The 17,498-nt window shown below is 46.6% G+C and overlaps 1 protein-coding gene across 1 annotated transcript; it reads left to right on the top strand.

Annotated features, from left to right (window-relative positions):
- Positions 1-14,951: 14,951 nt before the first annotated feature.
- Positions 14,952-16,553, top strand: LOC146760243 (immunoglobulin superfamily member 22-like). Its single transcript, XM_085551386.1, has 2 exons — positions 14,952-15,264; positions 16,248-16,553. Exons 1-2 carry the CDS (start codon positions 14,952-14,954, stop codon positions 16,532-16,534), a joined length of 600 nt encoding a protein of 199 aa, XP_085407512.1. The 3' UTR covers positions 16,535-16,553.
- The last annotated feature ends 945 nt before the right edge of the window (positions 16,554-17,498 follow it).

Raw genomic sequence — 17,498 nt, 5'->3', positions numbered from 1 at the left:
ATTTGCTTCCGGGGCCCTCCTTCAACTCACTGTGCTAACACTCAAATTACACAGGAATCCTAGCAGAAGTTCTCAGTGAGAACTGCACCTAACATTCCTCCTTCTACAAGCAACAGCCACAACAAGTGGTCATGAAAATGCTTTCATCAAAAAGAAGCAGAGACGGCACGGCAGGACAGATGTACTCTGTGTGCACGTCTGAAGCCTTTTGAGAACCTAGTCGTTCTTCCTGCAGGACCCCTGTCTTCTGTTAAAAGCTGAACGGTCCCCAGAGCACCTGTTTCCATCAGCTGCCACCATCCAAAGCAGCCAGCCTTCTTACAGTCACCTGGCCCAAACATCCCTTTTGCTCTACACTTGATTCACAGAATCACAGAATTGTAGGGCTTGGAAGTGATGGGAGCTCGGCATGCACACCATCCTTCCAACAGCACATCCCAGCAGCAAGGGATCACAGTGCTGGCACAGCTGAAACAAAAAGGGTGTGCGAGTTTCCTGTTAGCACTCAGTGTAAACAAATCTACCACTGAGCAACACCGTGAGCCCCCACTCACCTCAGCACAGGTCAACCTGTAACCCCAGCCTTCCCCTATCCATGTGCACATGCACACCCGTGTGCCACCCTGCCTGCTTTGCACACCTCCATGCACACACCGCATCGTGTGCCCTCCTTTGTATTCACAGACGTGTGCAAACCACCCCTGGGAACACGTACGTGCCTACACCTTCCACAAACACCCCTTTGTGTGCACCTGTGTGCAACCCAACTCCTCAGCACACGCACACGTTTGTGCCACCCTGTCCACGCACTCACCACGTGCCCTCCAGCATCACTGCTGCCTCCTCTGGTACCAGACCCACAGATGCTCCAGAGCTCATTAGCATGGACTTCCTTCCTCCCCTCAGCAGCTGCTCCTGCACTCACCTTCATTCCTACTCAGATACCGGCTGCTTCCAGCACCAGCTGACCTGCAAGACACAGAAAGGAAAGGTGGGAGTCATGCAAATCCCCAAGAAGCCCAAGGCTGCATCACCACCACGTATGGCAGCCTCAGGAAGTCAGCTGCAACTACAGACTTTGTCAGAATGGAAACAGGAATCGTCAGTTAATTGTGACCTCTGAACTCATTGCCACCATCAGAAACAGGCACTGAAATCGCTCACTTCACTGCTGCTGGTTACCTCCTGATTTTGGGAAAATGCAGACACGGAATTGAAGGACACCAGCAAAGTGACATCTACTTCATTGTAGGTGGTTAAGCTTGGAAGCAGGACTTGAGCAAGAAAAGCTTCTCAGCTCCTTGTAAGGCACTAAGTGATGGGATGATTTCCCATCCCTGCAGAAATCCTGACCTCTGCCACAGGTGGCTGAGTGACACAAAAGCTGTGTCCTTGGTTCCCAGCCTTACCTTCTCATGTCGTTCATCTTGCTCTGCAGAACCTGCTCTGAATAGTCTTCTTATATTCCCACATGGTGTACCCTGAAATACATCATTTAGTGAGTCTGAACAAAACATAAGACATTAATTGGAACTATGAAGAAATGTCTTTTGCACTTTACTTGGAGAATGTTCCATCCTATAACTTCTGCTCTCAATTGTAACACATGATTTTTTATAAAAAGAAAGATAACAAGTCAGCTCTTCAGTGTGCACATTGATGAAACTTGGTGAAATACAACTTTAAGAAAAGGTAATTTGAAAACTTCAATATTCTTATCAGAATCTCTGCTATTAGTTACCGTTCCAATGTTCTGATCTGATGATGTGTCTCTCAGAGCTGTTTTGTCACTCCCCCCCTCAAATGCACTTCAAGTGCTTTAGGAGCATCACTGGAATTTTGAATAAACTCGATATATCTTAGCAAAGCTGCTACAGCTGCACAACTGAAGTACTTTGGAAAAAAAAGAAATCTTTAATGAACGCTGAACAGTGTTATTTAATTATAATCCAGGTAATTAAATTAATTAAACCAAGGAAATCACCTTCCAGTCACTCAGCTCTCACCAGGGAAATCGCTTCCCTGCCAAGCAGATGCAACCAACACAAGCTGCTACATCACTCTAGGGCCCCACTGAGTCTTCCCAAGGGGTCTCCAAAGGCTTCCCTGTTGACTTCTGGGAACCTGGGAACACTCACATGGAAGCCAGTGCCCCCTAATGTGCCCCAGACGTTTCTCAGGGCCCCACAATTAGCTCTACAGACATCCAGACATGCCCCAGAGCAAGTATGTGTGCTGTAGGGAGCCCAAGAGACATTCCAGAGCACCCTAGTACTCCTCAGTGCACTCATGGATGCTTCACCTGTCTCTAAATATGCCCTACTGGACTTTGTTTTCTCTTCTGGAGCTTTCCTTAGTTCTCAGCTTTGCTTTCTCATGCCATTTATCTCGCTCCACAGCTTTTGCTCGCAATATTCTCTCTTGCATTCCCACCTTCCAACAGAATCACAGAATTGTAGGGGTTGGAAGGGACCTCTAGTGATCATTGAGTCCAACCCCCCTGCCATGGCAGGTTCCCTACACCACGTCGCACAGGTAGGTGTTCAGGCGGGTCTTGAATATCTCCAGAGAAGGAGACTCCACCACCTCCCTGGGAAGCCTGTTCCAGTGCTCCGTCAGCCTCACCGTAAAGAGGTTCTTGCACACATTTGTGCGGAACTTCCTATGCAGAAGTTTCAGCCCATTACCCCTAGTCCTGTCCCCACGCACTACTGAAAAGAGACCAGCCGTGCCACTATGGCCCCCACACCTCAGGTATTTATAAACCTGGATCAAATCCCCTCTCAGCACCGCCAACGACAACCCTCTGCACTCTGCCAGTCAGACAGTTCACGACCCACTTCACTGTCCACTCATCTATCCCATACTTCCTAAGCTTTGTTATAAGGATGTCGTGGGGGACAGTATCAAAAACCTTTCTGAAATCAAGGTAGACTACATCTACCACTCTAGCCCCGTCCACCCAGCTAGTGACATCTTCATAAAAGGCCACCAGGTTGGTCAAGCACGACCTCCCCTTGGTGAACCCATGCTGAGTACTCCTGATAACCTCCTTATCACCCAGTTCTCTGGAGATGGCATCCAGCACAAGCTGTTCCATCACCTTCCCTGGGACAGAGGTGAGGCTGACTGGCCTATAATTACCTTCTTGCCCTTTTTGAAGACTGCAGTGACATTGGTCATCCTCCAGTCTTCAGGCACCTCCCCAGTTCTCCAAGACCTCTGAAAGATTACAGAGAGCAGCTCAGCAATGACCTCCACCAGTTCTCTCAGCACCCGTGGATGCACCCCATGCACCCATCCCATGTATTTATGGACATTAATGTTTCCTAGGCAATCACAGACCACCTCTTCCCTGACTAAAGAGAAATCTCCTATTGTCCAGACTCTCTCATTAACCTCCAGGGTCTGGGATTTCTGAGGGAGAGCCTTTTCACTAAAGACAGAAGCAAAGAAGGCATTCAGTGTTTCTGCCTTCTCAGCATCCTCTGTTATCAGAATGCCTTCCTCCCCCCCTTGTTTTTTGTTTATTAGCAAACTATTAATATACTACAAAATAATAGCACTAATTACTAAGTAACATCACCATGCCAGCATCCCGACCACCTGCTTTAGAGATTTCTCCTTCATTTTGTGCAACACTTCAAAAACTGCAAAGGAAAAAAGCAAGTACAGAACCAGGACACCACTTCCCTCAGGATTTTACAGTCTCATTCATGTCTCACAGATGGAGGCCCTGACAACAAGAGCTGTGTCTGTCCATAACAAGGACTCACCTCTGCAGGTGCAGGGGCAGCTCTCAGAGAAGCCTTCTTCATTTCTGCTTTCTTCTCTTTTTGTCTTTTGACTGGGAGGTGGTGTTGATCTGCCTGAGGGAAGGGAGGCCCCTTCAGAGGGATCTAGATAAGCTGGATCAACCTCACTGGGCTGAGGTGAATGGGATGTGGTACACCCAGGCCAAGTGCCAGGTCCTGCACTTTGGCCACAATAACCCCATGCAGCGCTATAGGCCTGGGGCTGAGTGGCTGCAGGACTGTGCAGAGGAAATGGACCTGGGGCTGTTGGTCGATGCTCAGCTGAACATGAGCCAACAGTGTGCCCAGGTGGCCAAGAAGGCCCACGGCATCCTGGCCTGTCTAAGAAATAGTGTGGCCAGCAGGAGCAGAGAGGTAATCATCCCCTTGGACTCAACACTGGGGAGGCTGCGCCTCAAGTCTTATGTTCAGTTTGGGGTTCCTCGCTACAAGAAAGTCATTGAGGCACTGGAACTTGTACATGGAAGTCTGTCCCTCGAGCAGCTCCCATTCATCATCAGCTCCCATTCTGAACCCCACTGTGCAAAACAGCAAAACTTCTACTGCAAATGGCTGCAGTCACCAAAGCTCAGCCCACTATCCAGGTATCAGCCTTCTCCCTTCTGTTTTCCATCTTAGCCCATAGTTTTGCTTCCAGAAATGGAACTCCTCTTTAACAGCCAAAACACAAACTAATACATCACTTTCACTGCTCCTTCCCGCACCCCCATAGGAATGGTTACCTGACATCCCCTACAGCACAGCACCTGCTCACAAGTATCATTCAAACTCTATTCTTTCATACTTCTTGAGAGAGGACGGTAAAAACTCACTTATGCATGGCGGTAAGGACAGTCTGTCCCCATCACATCCCTCTGTGTGCTGAAAGCTGCCATTGGATCTCTTGCAGCCTGCTGGCTGCTGCTCACAAACACAGGGAACTGCACCACACTGATTCTAAAGAGAGAAAGGAAGAAACTCTGGTGGGAATGAGCACCCAAGGTTTGCAGAGATGCTCCAGATTGTGACAGAGATGGAATATCAGAGTGCTGGGACATGATTGATCACTAAGGAAAACACTTGGAAGCACATTCAATCTGCAGAAGCTGTAATTACTGGGCACAGTCAGCTTTCCTATGGCTCATGTGGAGGAGGCGGGTGGTCTCACACATCTGCTCAGGGGCTTCAGCTGAGACACTTGCACAATGCTGGGATCATTCTGATGGAAACTATGTCTTCAGATACCATGGTTAAATCCATCCAAAATGATCAAGCAGAGCCTTAGCTCTTGAGCAGCACTTCTTCCCCACCCTTCACTACTCCAAGCAGCTCCAACAAACTTCTCAGAAGAAATCCAGGCCAGCACAGACCTGGAAGACCAGAACCAAGTGCCGCTTGTGGGACGGCAGTGCCCACTCCTTGCTTCCACCCTGCTCCAGCAGGTTAAGGAGTCTGAGCCTCACTGGCCTTTGACAGCTCAAGACTTTCAGCACCTCATGCCAACATTTCTCACTAAGATACACCTCAGGCATTGAATTCTCTTCTCACTACCTCCTCCCAGTCCTCTCCTAGGAACAGAAACCATTCAGATTCTACAGCAAACTACAGCATCTGCACTGCAAGAGCACACTGAACCACCTGCAACAATGAAACATGGTTTTGGAGAGTGGGTCTGAAAACACACCTTTAGACAGCTGTCTCCCTGTAGCCAAAAGGAAACCAAGCAGCAAAAGAAGAGTCCAGCCTGAAACATGCCCATGCTACTAGCCCAGGTTTTTCACAGTGAATGTAAAATCCATCCTGTTCTTGAGGTAACAAATGACCAGTGGGTCTCCCTTTGCTCCACCCCTTCTCCTTCAAAGCCAGAAAAAGAAAGAAAAAACAAGCAGAAGAAACCCAGACGTACCTTTCCACACACAGAGCAGAAAGTGGAACAGCAGTTGGTCTCCTTCCTGAGACATGGTGGGGAGCATCCCAGAGGAAGCTCAAGTTCTTTGCTTCTCTCCACAGGGACTTCAAGCACTCTTGGCAAGAGCTGCTTTGGTTCTTTCTTCAACTGCTTCCATCACCAGAATCTCCTTTGGAAAAGGAACACTAAAGAAAGAATCAGCAAATGAGAAAGAATGAGCAATAACCACTTTCCCAGCTTTCTTCTGACATGCAATTAAGACTCACGACTTGGGCAAGGTCTTAAAATCAGCTGGTTACAAGAACTGTCCCAAAATATATCCAGCTTCTGTACAGCTGCCGTTATTTCTGACAGCGAGTGTAATCACAGAATCATAGAATGGCCCGGGTTGGAAGGGACCTCAAGGATCATGAAAATCAATCGCCTCCCTGTCCCTGCTGGCCATCCCCTCTTCTGATGGAGCCCAGGGGACCATTTGCTCTCTGAGCTGCAAGAGCACGCTGATGGCTCACGTTCTGTTTTTCATCCACCAGGACCCCCAGGTCCTTCTCTGCGGGGCTTCTCTTAAGGACTGCTCCTCCCAGGCTGTAGAAATGCCTGGGATTCCTCCAGCCCAAGTGCAAAACCTTGCACTTTGCTGTCTTGAACCTCATTAGATTCACCTAGGCCAACCTCTCGGTTGAGCTCCCTCTGAATGGCATCCCTTCCTTCCACTGCATCAGCCGCACCACTCAGCAAACAGCAGAGGGTGCACTCCATTGCATCATTGGTGTCACTGATAACCATGTTAAAAAGCACTGGTCCCAAGACAGACTCCTGGATGACACCACTTGTTATCAGCCTTCACCTGGACATCGAACCATGAATCACCACCCTCTGTCTGTGGCCTTTCAACCAATCCCTTATCCACCAGGTGGTCCACCTGTCAAATCCACATTCCTCCAGTTTAGAGATAAGGATGTGGTGGAGGGCCATGTCAAAGATCTCGCTCAAGTCCAGGTCAATGAAATCTGTTACCTTCCTTTTGTCCACAAATGCCGTCACTCCATCATAGAAGAGCACCAGATTGGTTAGGCATGGCCCTCCCCTGCTAAAGCCACGCTGGCTGTCTTGGATCACATGCTCATTCCTTATATGATCAAGCATGTCTTTGAGGCAGATCTGTTCTTTCATCACAGTTCTACATTTGAATCAAATAATTGGTGTTGCTGCCACCAAGAAAACCTCTTTGTCTTCTACTCCTGCTGCAGCTTTCACCAGAAGCAAAGGGAGAGGCCACCTCCTAGATCCAAATTTTAAGAAACCAACACCCAATAGGTGTCATCTGAAGTAAAATAGGAGAGAAATCAAGATGACTCTTCTGCATCCAGCTTGGATCACTCCCTCACTCAGGCACACCACCATCAGATCAAGGAGATGCTGCCTTCAGCTTAGAGACTGTATGGGAAATCACACCTTGAACCTCTGATTAATCAGCTGAGGCAAGTGTTGGGTCAGCTGCGGGAGCACAGGTGAGAGTAATGGAGCTGTGCTCCCAGAAGGGGTGGACCTCGACTCCACCTCCTCTGAGACCTCATTTAAAGGCTGACCACCACTGAGGCAGCATCTCTTGGAGATTGCTCCCCAGTTGAGACTGCTTCAGCTTTCTGGTCAAAACATCGACATTGGTGAGTTTTCCTTTGCTAACAACCTTTGACTATTTACCACCATCTTGGTTAACATCTTTTTATTAGCCACCCTTACAGAGACCATAAGGGTTTGGGCTTCCAAACTCTCAGCAAGCATTTGGATCAGCCAGCTTCCTGCTGGGGAGCCCCCTGCATCACTGCTGCCTCCTCTGGTACCGTACCTGCAGATGCTTCAGAGCTCATTAGCATGGACTTCCTTCCTCCCCTCAGCAGCTGCTCCTGCACTCACCTTCATTCCTACTCAGATACCGGCCGCTTCCAGCACCAGCTGACCTGCAAGACACAGAAAGGAAAGGTGGGAGTCATGCAAATCCCCAAGAAGCCCAAGGCTGCATCACCACCACGTATGGCAGCCTCAGGAAGTCAGCTGCAACTACAGCCTTTGTCAGAATGGAAACAGGAATCGTCAGTTAAGTATGACCTCTGAACTCATTGCCACCATCAGAAACAGGCACTGAAATTGCTCACTTCACTGCAGCTGGTTACCTCCAAATTCTTTTACTTTTAGGAAAATGCGGACACGGAATTGAAGGACACTAGAAAAGTGACATCTACTTCCCCATAGGTGGTTAAACTTGGAAGCAGGACTTGAGCCAGAAAAGCTTCTCAGCTCAGAATCACAGAATTATCAAGGTTGGAAAAGACCTAGAAGATCATCTGGTCCAACCATTGCCAATACTTCCCGGATAAATCATATTCCATACATCACATCCAAACGTTTCTTGAACACTCCCATGGTCGGTGACTCCACCACCTCTCTGGGCAGTTCATTCCAGTGCCTGACTACCCTTTCTGAGAAGTAATATTTCCTAATGTCCAGCCTGAATCTTCCCTGGTGCAGCTTAAAACCATTCCCTCTAGTTCTATCACTGATTACTCGAGAGAAGAGGCCAACCCCCAGCTCACTACAACCTACCTTCAGGAAGTTATAGAGAGTTATAAGGTCTCCCCTGAGCCTCCTCTTCTACAGGCTGAACAATCCCAACACCGTCAGCTGCTCCTTGTAAGGCCTGTGCTCCAAATCCCTCACTACCTTCGTAGGTGAAGACATTCCAGAACTGCAAGGTTTTCCTGCATGGAGAGGCTCAAAACTGAATAGGTCAGACCTCCTCCTCTCCATCATTGCTGTCACGTGAAAGGCTGTCCTTGGAACTGCAGTGACTCATGCATCCTAACTGCACTCCATTGATGGAAGCACACCGTGCATCATCGCTACTTGCCGGGGTGTTCCTGCACTGGCAAGGGATGGATTCACCTGGAAAGAGTAGATACACAGCAGTTAGTGTAAACTTTCACTATCCAAGGAGGCAAAGGCTTGGTGCTGCCTGTCAAGCAGGTTTCAAGCAGCTTGCGAGACTCATTTGGGAAAGACAAGTGTCAACCAAAGATGTCAGGCACGGCTCGAACGCAGGAATACAGAAAGAGGTACAAGCCCACTGAAAGCATGAATTCTACCTGTGTTGCTGACAAGCAGTGTTTTGAAAGCTGGATTTGCACCCTTACCTGCCAGGACCAAGACTTCAGCTTCAGAGGGCTCCCTGGCGCTGCTCTGCAGTTGGTTCTCGGCCACAGGGGATGGTTTGCCCAGGCAGAAGCAGGAACGCCAACTGCCAGCTGCTGACTCTGCCCTCTTACTGGGAGAACTTGGTCTGGAGAGAGAAAACAGAGCATGCTGTCAGTCGTGGTGCAGGGTGAGGGAAGAGCTGCACTGAGCCCTTGCCAATAGTTGCCTGTTCCCAGCACTACCTGGTTTCTGCTGAAACACAGCTTAGAAAAGCCCTCTGTTTCAAACAGCAGAGGACGCTTCCATTCCTACAGCTCAGCCCTCAAGTCCTGCTGGCTACATTTGCTTTTCTCTGGGGCTGGATTCTATATGAATTTGGTCTTGTCCCACATAACACAGCCAAACAACTTCTCAGCCTGACATTTTATTGAGTCTGGCCCTCCAGAATAATTGGTGCACTAACAAGCTCACAACATGCTTGATTAAAGCACGGAATTAAAAAGAAAGTCAGCCAAACAGAGGGTCACATAGAACAAGAAATGACAAATAAACACTCCTGAAAGGCTACGTACTGCAAACAGAGGGAACGGTGCGGAACAGGCTGGGTAGGGTTTATTCCACATCGAGCACAACAAAATCTGCACTAAAATGGGATGGGGGAATTCCATTCCACCACCAAATACAGGTGTCTCCAAGAGGCAAAAAAAAAAAAAAAGAAAAAGAAAAAAAACCACCCAGAAGTTTGAACTTCAGAGGTTCAGTTCCTTTTCCCATTTCTGTTACTGTGAAGAAAATAATGCCATTTGTGTACAAACTAAGGGCAAAAGAAATAAGTAACTCACATGACAAATGCACAGGTGTTGAATCTTCAGCATCCATTAAATCCAAGTTCCTTGTTTTTGTGGGTTTTTGTGTGTGTGTTCTGCTTTGTGTTATGGCATTTATTTATTTATTTATTTTGTTATTTTTTAGTCAAAAGTTATTAGCAAAGGAAAACTCACCAATGTCGATGCCTTGACCAGAAAGCTGAGGTAGTCTCAACTGGGAAGCAGTCCCCACATCCCCCTCTGCCCCCCCCCACAATGGCCACTCCCGCGCACTGCAGCTCAGCCAATCGGAGCCGGCGGAGCTGCCGCTGCCCAATGAGAGGCCGGGGGAGGCCGGCGCTGGGACGGGGAGAGGAGAGAAGAGACAGAGGCAGCACTGAGGTGGGATGGGCTGATGGGGAGTGCGGGGAGGACAGGGGGGTGTGGGGCTGTGGGGGGGCAGAGGGGGATGTGGGGCTGCAATGTGTCAGCGTCAGGAGCACAGGTGAAGGCAGCTGAGCTGTGTGAGCAGTTGTGTTTGAGTCTGGCTGCAGCTCTCTTAGAACCCACTGAAGGGCTGAGTGCCACTGGGAAAGGATCTCTGTGTGGAGATTGCTTCTACTAGAGGTAGTTCTATCAGACTGTTCTATAGAGCTGTGCAGGGGCTGTAAAGGGAGCTGAGGGGGACTGTAGGGGGGATATGGGGCTGTGGTGGGCCATAGGAGGACTAGGGGCTCTAGGGGGCTCTGAGGGTGTGTAGGGGTTGTGGGGAGCTATTGGAGGATATGGGCAGGTATGGGGCTTGAAGGGGTGGTGTATGGAGAGATAGAGGGTTGTGGGGGCCTTAGGGTGATATGGGGCTACTGGGGGCTGTCGGGGGCAAATATGGGGAGGAATATGGAGTTGTAACAGATTGTGGGGGTGTAGGTGTGGTATATATATATCTATATATATAGATCTGTCATTGTCTTCATTCGAAGATATCTGAAAATAAAGAGTCCCAGCTGATAGTAAAGACTACCCAGAGGGATGGGATGACCATATGGACTGTGCTGAGGATGCTTTATAATGTGTGATAAACACTGTGAAGCAGTGTTGCTCCAGGAAATGGCCCAATACGACACAGAAGCAACTTTAAATATCTTCCAGTCACAAGCTGTTCATATCTAATGTCTATTTTACCCAATGTTTTCCAGTTCCAGAAGCAGAGGATGCCTTTATCAACAAGCAGAAGATGCAGAAGGAGGTGAAGGCTGCACCAACAGAAAATGCCACGCTGAGCTGCGAGGTGGCCCAGGAGAAGACGGAGGTGAAGTGGTACAAGGAGGGGAAACTGATCACCTGGTGCAAGAAGTTCAGGGTGGAGTCAGAGGGCAAACAGCGTCGGCTGGTGGTGAGCCAGGTGGAGAAGAAAGATGCAGGGGAGTACAGCTGCGAGGCTGCTGGCCAGAAACTCACCTTCAAGATTCATGTCACAGGTAAGACAGGTGTTGTCTGAAATACAGCAGAGAACAGTAAAGTAAAATCTAGTTTCTATTATACAGTGATCCAGTTGCAGTAGTCTGTGCTGAGGATTTTTACCTAGACTTGATTGCCTGGGTTTGTAGAAAGTATTTGGTTTTAGTATGGCACAAAGACCTGTTTCAGTCTGTCTGTAGAATAATAATTACTGATATATGTACAGTGGAAGCAATATTCAAGATATTATTCAAATCTCTCCTGTGCCTGAGATCCCAAACTGTAAGTCTTGTTCACCGAAACATTTGACTAAGATAAGTATGTGCAGTGAGGCTGGAGTGCATGTTGTACGTGCAGCCTTTCATGGCAGGAGAAGCAGGAACTTCTCCTAGTAGTACACTGCCTTTTTACTATGCCTTTATGTTGGAGGCTGCATCTGGATAGGTGAGTCTGCTACTCCCAGTAAGAGACCTGGTAGGGCTGACTATTCCCAGAGCTCAAAGTAAAATAGATATCTGGAAATCACACACAAAGAACAAAGGACTGCGTTGGTGAGCATATTTCCTTTGTGCCTTTGACAGTCACAGTTGTGGCAATGGTAGAGGCCATGAGGAGTCTGTTCAGGAAGCCAGGAGTACTGTTCTGGGTCATGAAAAGGCAGCCAGTGGTTTGACTATCACATGTTTATGTGTTTTGATGTTTCACAGTGGGTCTTAAGTAAAAGGAACTCAGGTTTTGGTTGCCTGCAGGACAGATGTTCTTTTGGGTTCAATATGTTTGCATAGTGACTTGCAACCATGGGACTGGTGTTCAAGGACCCTCTTGGTTCCTTCAGTTCCTGGGTTCTTTCTTGCCTAGATTTGACACTTAGTTTCAACAGAAGAGCTGATATTCTCTAGTGAAGGCTATTAGTTTGGGCACAAGTGGTAACCTAAACCTGTTCCAACCTGTACATACAAACCTGCAAGATGGTCTCATTTCAGTCCCTCAGTCAATACTTTTTCTTTTCTTCCCTCAGAGCAAAAACCTGTGTTTATAAACCAGGAGCAGGTGCAGAAAGAGGTGAGTGCTGCCCTGGCAGCAAGTGCCTCCCTGAGCTGTGAAGTAGCACAGGATCCAACAGAAGTAAAATGGTACAAGGATGGAAGACTGCTTGCCTCCTCCAGAAAGTTCAGAATGGAATCTGTGGGCAAAACACGGCGTCTGGTTGTGGAGCAGCTGGAGAAGAAAGATGCTGGAGAATACATCTGCGAGGCTGCTGGCCAGAAGATGACCTTCAAGTTGGAAACAACTGGTGAGCATTTGCTTTGGGAGCACTAAGCAGCTTTGGTGGGATGTGGATGTGAGGGAATGGGTGGTTTCATTGACATGAGAGAACAGGCAGTGATGCTGTGAAACCAGATGGATGATGCTCAGCCTGGCCATGTGCCTCAGAGCTCTTTGCTCAAGGAAGCCAAGTGTAGTTGTGGGTTTGCTCTCAAGAGCACAGTTTGGTAGGGATGAGTTGGCGGTTGGACTAGATGACCTTAGTGGTCTTTTCCAGCCTTAGTGACTCTGTGGTTCTCTGCTTCAGGAAAGACCTACTCGCTGACTTACACACGCGTCCAAGTCAAGGATGCAGCAGAAATAAAATCTATAGCAGAAAAGGCAGAATCTCGTGCCCATCTTAAAGTTAAAGGTAATTATGCTTCTGATGATCATTTTGCTTAAATTATCTTATGTTATAAACCAGCTAACATCCTTTGCTTGAATGTCAAGGAAGTTAAACACCACCAGGACCTTTCACAGAAATAAATACTCCTACCTACCTACCTTTCTGCCCTCAAAATATCCAGCTTGTTTTTTGGGATTTACTTTTGCTAAGTAAAACAGATTATTTTCTTAGGATGTTGATTTTCTACCGCTAGACTTCAGATTTATGTTTGAACGTTGAGGGATAAAAAACATAGCTTGTCTTTTTCTTCACTTTCTCATGCTGTTTGAAAAGAGCACAGAGTTTGTTTGTTTTTTTTACTATATACAATGTTAGGGTATATATATGATGTTAAGTGTGATAAAGAAAAGGGAGACATTTGAGTTAGCACACTACTCAACAGTTCAGTCCCCAGCTTCGTAATGCGAGGAGTTTGATATCGGGGTGGGAAGGTCATGATTTGATTTGGATGTTGGACTGGGAATCAGAAGATCTGGGCTCTCTTCAGGTTGTCAGTCATATTGTCTGACTTCTTAACAACATTCCTTTCTTTCTAGTATTTTTTAATGATGTTTTAAGGCATTTTGAGGTGATAGGTGTAGTGTTCATGTGCAGTAATGCTGACGTGAGTAAGTAGGGTGATAATGTAAGGGTTTTTTACATTCCTTCTAAATCTCTGCTTTCTCTCCTTCCATCCTTCTTAAAGAGCAATCCATTAATCTAGTAAAGGAGCTGTGTGATGAGGATGTGACTGAGCCTGAAGAAGCCAAATTTGAATGCGAGATATCCATTCCTTCTGTGAAACCTCCCAAGTAGTATCTACGTGGGGAAGTCTTACAGGCTGGCAGAAACTTGATTATGCAGCAAGAAGGCACCATCCACCGGCTGACCATACTGAAAACCACCACTGATATGACAGGCACCATTCAGTTCTCAATTGGCAAATCAAAATCCACAGCCAATCTGCTCGTCAGAGGTAACATATCCTGGCTTGGTTTACATCATGAAGATGGAGAATTAATTAATGTACAGTCTTCCTTCACTGGGGTCTTTGAAATATTATGTGTGTGTCTGGAGGTTCTGCTCCATTTCCAGTTCAAAGTCATTGGACACTAAATGAGACAGCTGCGTCTCAGTAAAAGATCTGTATGAATAGTTGTGATGTGCTTACTATTCAGATCTACAGAGCTGAGGTTTTGTCCTTGGCTATACCAAAGAAGTCAAATCAGGTGAAATTAATTGTATTTCTGAAGTAGACAAGTTTAAGTTTGGTAGCACCTAAATTTGATGCAGTTTGTCATTGATTTTATCTGAAAGAAACTTGCAGGCTTTTTATCTGCTGTTGTCCCCAGTGTAAGAGTCTCCATTCACATCCTAAAGTACTTATTATATTTTCAAGTCACTCTTATTTGAATAAAAGCCACAACTGGGAGCAATTTAATAAGCACAGAGCAAGAGATGGAGCTTGCATTTGGTAGATACTATACAGTATTACTTTATAGAAATGTAATCAATGGCCTTCCCTATAGACAATCATTTGTTTTATCTTTAGAGTTGTTCAAAGAACCATTGTGAACATGAAATTAATTGGAATGGAATAGATGCAAGAGACTTTCCTCTTCTTCCAATTGTCCTCATCCTTTCTTCTCTTCCACCCCTGCTTTTCAGATTACCATATACAAATCACCAGGAAGTTGGAGGACAAGACAGCTTTGGAATGTCATTCTGTCATCCTGTCCTGTGACTTCAGGCCTTCTCCAAAGGTTGTGAAATGGTTCAAGGGCCACACACCCATCGAGCCCTCTGAGAAGTACAAGATCAAGAGGGATAAGCATTCAGCAGAGCTCCAGATTCTGAAGCTGAAGCCCGATGATGCTGGTGTGTACAAGTGCAAGGCGGGAATTGCAGAGACTGAGGCCACGCTGACAGCTGAAGGTATGAGCAGGGAGGGTGGCCTCTTCCATGTCCTATTTCACCTCAGATTTCTCTTCTTGAGGTTGATTTCTGCCGTTCTCTCCTGCTAACTTTGCAAATGTATAAACTTCACTGAGAAGATTACACAAAGATTATCTAGTCCAGCCATTCTACCACATCCCAGTATGCTTTATAGTAACAGTGGTAACAGTTCACCTTGTTTCCCTACAGCCCACGATGTAGAAGTAAGGAAGCACCTGCAGGATGTGGAAATTGAAGAAGAGAGCTCTGCTGTCTTCTCCTGCGAGCTGTCCCATGATGACGAGGATGTGGAATGGTTTCTGAATGGCAACCTCCTTTACACCAACAATTACAATGACATCAAGAACGTTGGCAACTGCTGCACACTGACAGTGAAGCAGGTTAAGCCTGAGGATGCTGGCCCAGTGACAGTGAAGTCAGACAAGGTGTCAGAAAGCGCGCGCCTGAAGGTGAGAGGTGGGTCTGATCACAGCCCTCCTGGATGTAAGAGATGCTAAGGAGCGACAGTTCATTCCATTGTGCAGCAGTCCTGCTTCTAAAGCTCACCTCTCTGGGGTGACAAGTCATCAGGGGCTTTCTTCCAGTGGAAGGTTCCATTGCAGCAGATATCAACGAAGGAGGATGGTTTTGGTGTCCTGCCAAAGCATTCAATTGCTTTTTATCATCATTTTACTTAACACAAGGAGAGTTACAGGAGCAAATTTTTTTACTGCTTCAGTGCCATGCAGTGTCAATGCTGTTGTCTCCAAGGATTTATGACTGCAGGGAGAGATCATTCAGTGTGTGTTTTGCCTCTGGAATGACTAATGACCAGGCTGTGAGCAACCCGATCTAGCTGTGAATGTCCCTGTTTATTGCAGGGGAGCTGGGCTAGATGGCCTTTAAGGGTCTCTTCCAATTCTAAGGATACTGTGATTCTAATCTGCTCTCCCCAGTAATTAAGCTCTTTTACTCTACGCGCTCAGAGTTTGAAGGATTTCCTCTTTCTCCTTTCTTTTGCATTTGGTGGATCTTTTTTCCCCAGTGTAAACCTCTGATGTGTGAAATAGAAGATAGATAAAAGGAGTCAATAAAGAGGAAAATCAAAAGTGTTCAGCAGCTTATCCTCTTAATACTGTGGCCTGCTGTATGAGCTGTGCTCCACGTGAGGGCAATGCCAGCTCTCCAGATTTAGAAGAGCTACATCCCAATTTTTTCATATGATATCAGTCCCACCCACGGCAATGCAGGCTGTCCCTCCTGTTCCCTGTATTCTCCTACTGAATACTTGAGAATTCCATAAAGCGTATTCAGTCAACAGACATGAAACCACTTTAGGTTCTATATTGGTGTCGTCAGTAATGGTAAAGATTTATTGATCTCTCCTTAAAAAGCTGAAAGCAACTGGAAATGTCTCAACTTCTGTATCACGTTGTTCTGTTTTGCCTGTTTAATTGCAGAGAAGCCTGCTGTCTTCATGAAGTGTTTGAATGATGCTTTTGTTGAGGAGTGGGGTGTGATTAAATTGGAATGCGAAGTCTCTAAAGAGAAGGTCAAACCAGTGTGGAAAAAGGACGGTGTTGTGCTCACTTCTGGCAACAAGTTTGAGCTGCTACAGTCTGGGAAGACCCTATGTCTCCTTCTCCATGACCTCGAGAAGTCAGATGCAGGTTTATATACCTGTGATATTGGCACTGATGTTGCCAAGTCAAATGTCGGCGTTCAGGGTAAGTACTGTGGAAAGTGAAGGAGTGCTAAAAGCACATTCAGTGTGGTCACTATGTCTTACACCTATTCCCCCACGAGCCTTAATAGTTTCTACAATAGAACTGTATTTCTGCAATTTAGCGCAGTGATGTCTGGAAAATTCCCATTGCTTTTGATGTAAATGTATCTCCTTTTGCCATGAAAATCACAAAAAACGTCAAGAATGTCCTGGAAATGTTTCCTTTCTAAACATCCCTAAAATGGAGAAATGGTTTGAACACCAGTAGGGGTAGGATGGTTACAAATTAGCTAATAGAAACATTTAATGTCTTGTCGTAGGCAAAACCCTTTTTCTCACGCAGCATCCTAGAGTTGTCCTCTCTGTTAGGTTTTTCCCTCTGTAGCTCATTGAATCTTCATTGTGCTCCATGGACTGAGCTGCTCTCCTTGTAGTTCTTCCAGAGCAAAGACAAGAGATTCACGTCTCTTTTTTTTTATAGCTTTCTGGTAATTCTGAGAGGAGAATGTCTTAGAGAATACATCAGTGAGGAACGCAGCCATGATCTGCAAATCCTGAGTTCAAACACCAGTACTGCTACTCACATTGGTCACGAATGCCTTTTCTCCATCTAAACCTCATACTAACCTATCTCTTATCTTCCAGAGCTGAATATTGGCATTAGCAAACGGCTGAAAAACACTGAAATCCAGGAGGTAGAAGATTGCACTTTTGAATGCATTCTGTCCCATGAAAGCATTGATGAGTTCAAGTGGACACTGAATGGAAGCAGAGTGGAAAGTGGTGGGCGATTTAAAGCTTCTAACGTGGGTTGGTAAGAGACTCTCCTTATCAAAAGTGTGACTCCTACTGACTCTGGGGAAGTCGTTTTTATTGCCCGTGGTCTAACCTCCAAAGCCTCTCTGTCTGTGAAAGGTAATGAGATGGGAGAGATTCTGGGGTCTGATTCCTTCAACTGTCTTCTGATAAGATTGTCATGAGAGCT

Source organism: Coturnix japonica, chromosome 6 (genome assembly GCF_054131305.1).
Source record: "Coturnix japonica strain WE chromosome 6, WE-NBRP24, whole genome shotgun sequence".
NCBI classification, from domain to species: Eukaryota; Metazoa; Chordata; class Aves; order Galliformes; family Phasianidae; genus Coturnix; species Coturnix japonica.
This window is presented reverse-complemented; position numbering and strand designations above follow the sequence as displayed.

What these genes read in the sequence shown, in the direction of transcription:
- LOC146760243 (XM_085551386.1), top strand. Translation starts at nt 14,952, where the DNA reads ATGCTTTATAGTAACAGTGGTAACAGTTCACCTTGTTTCCCTACAGCC. An exon ending in CGCGCGCCTGAAGGTGAGAG is followed by an intron (nt 15,265 to 16,247) that starts GTGGGTCTGATC and finishes GTTTAATTGCAG; the next exon opens with AGAAGCCTGCTGTCTTCATG.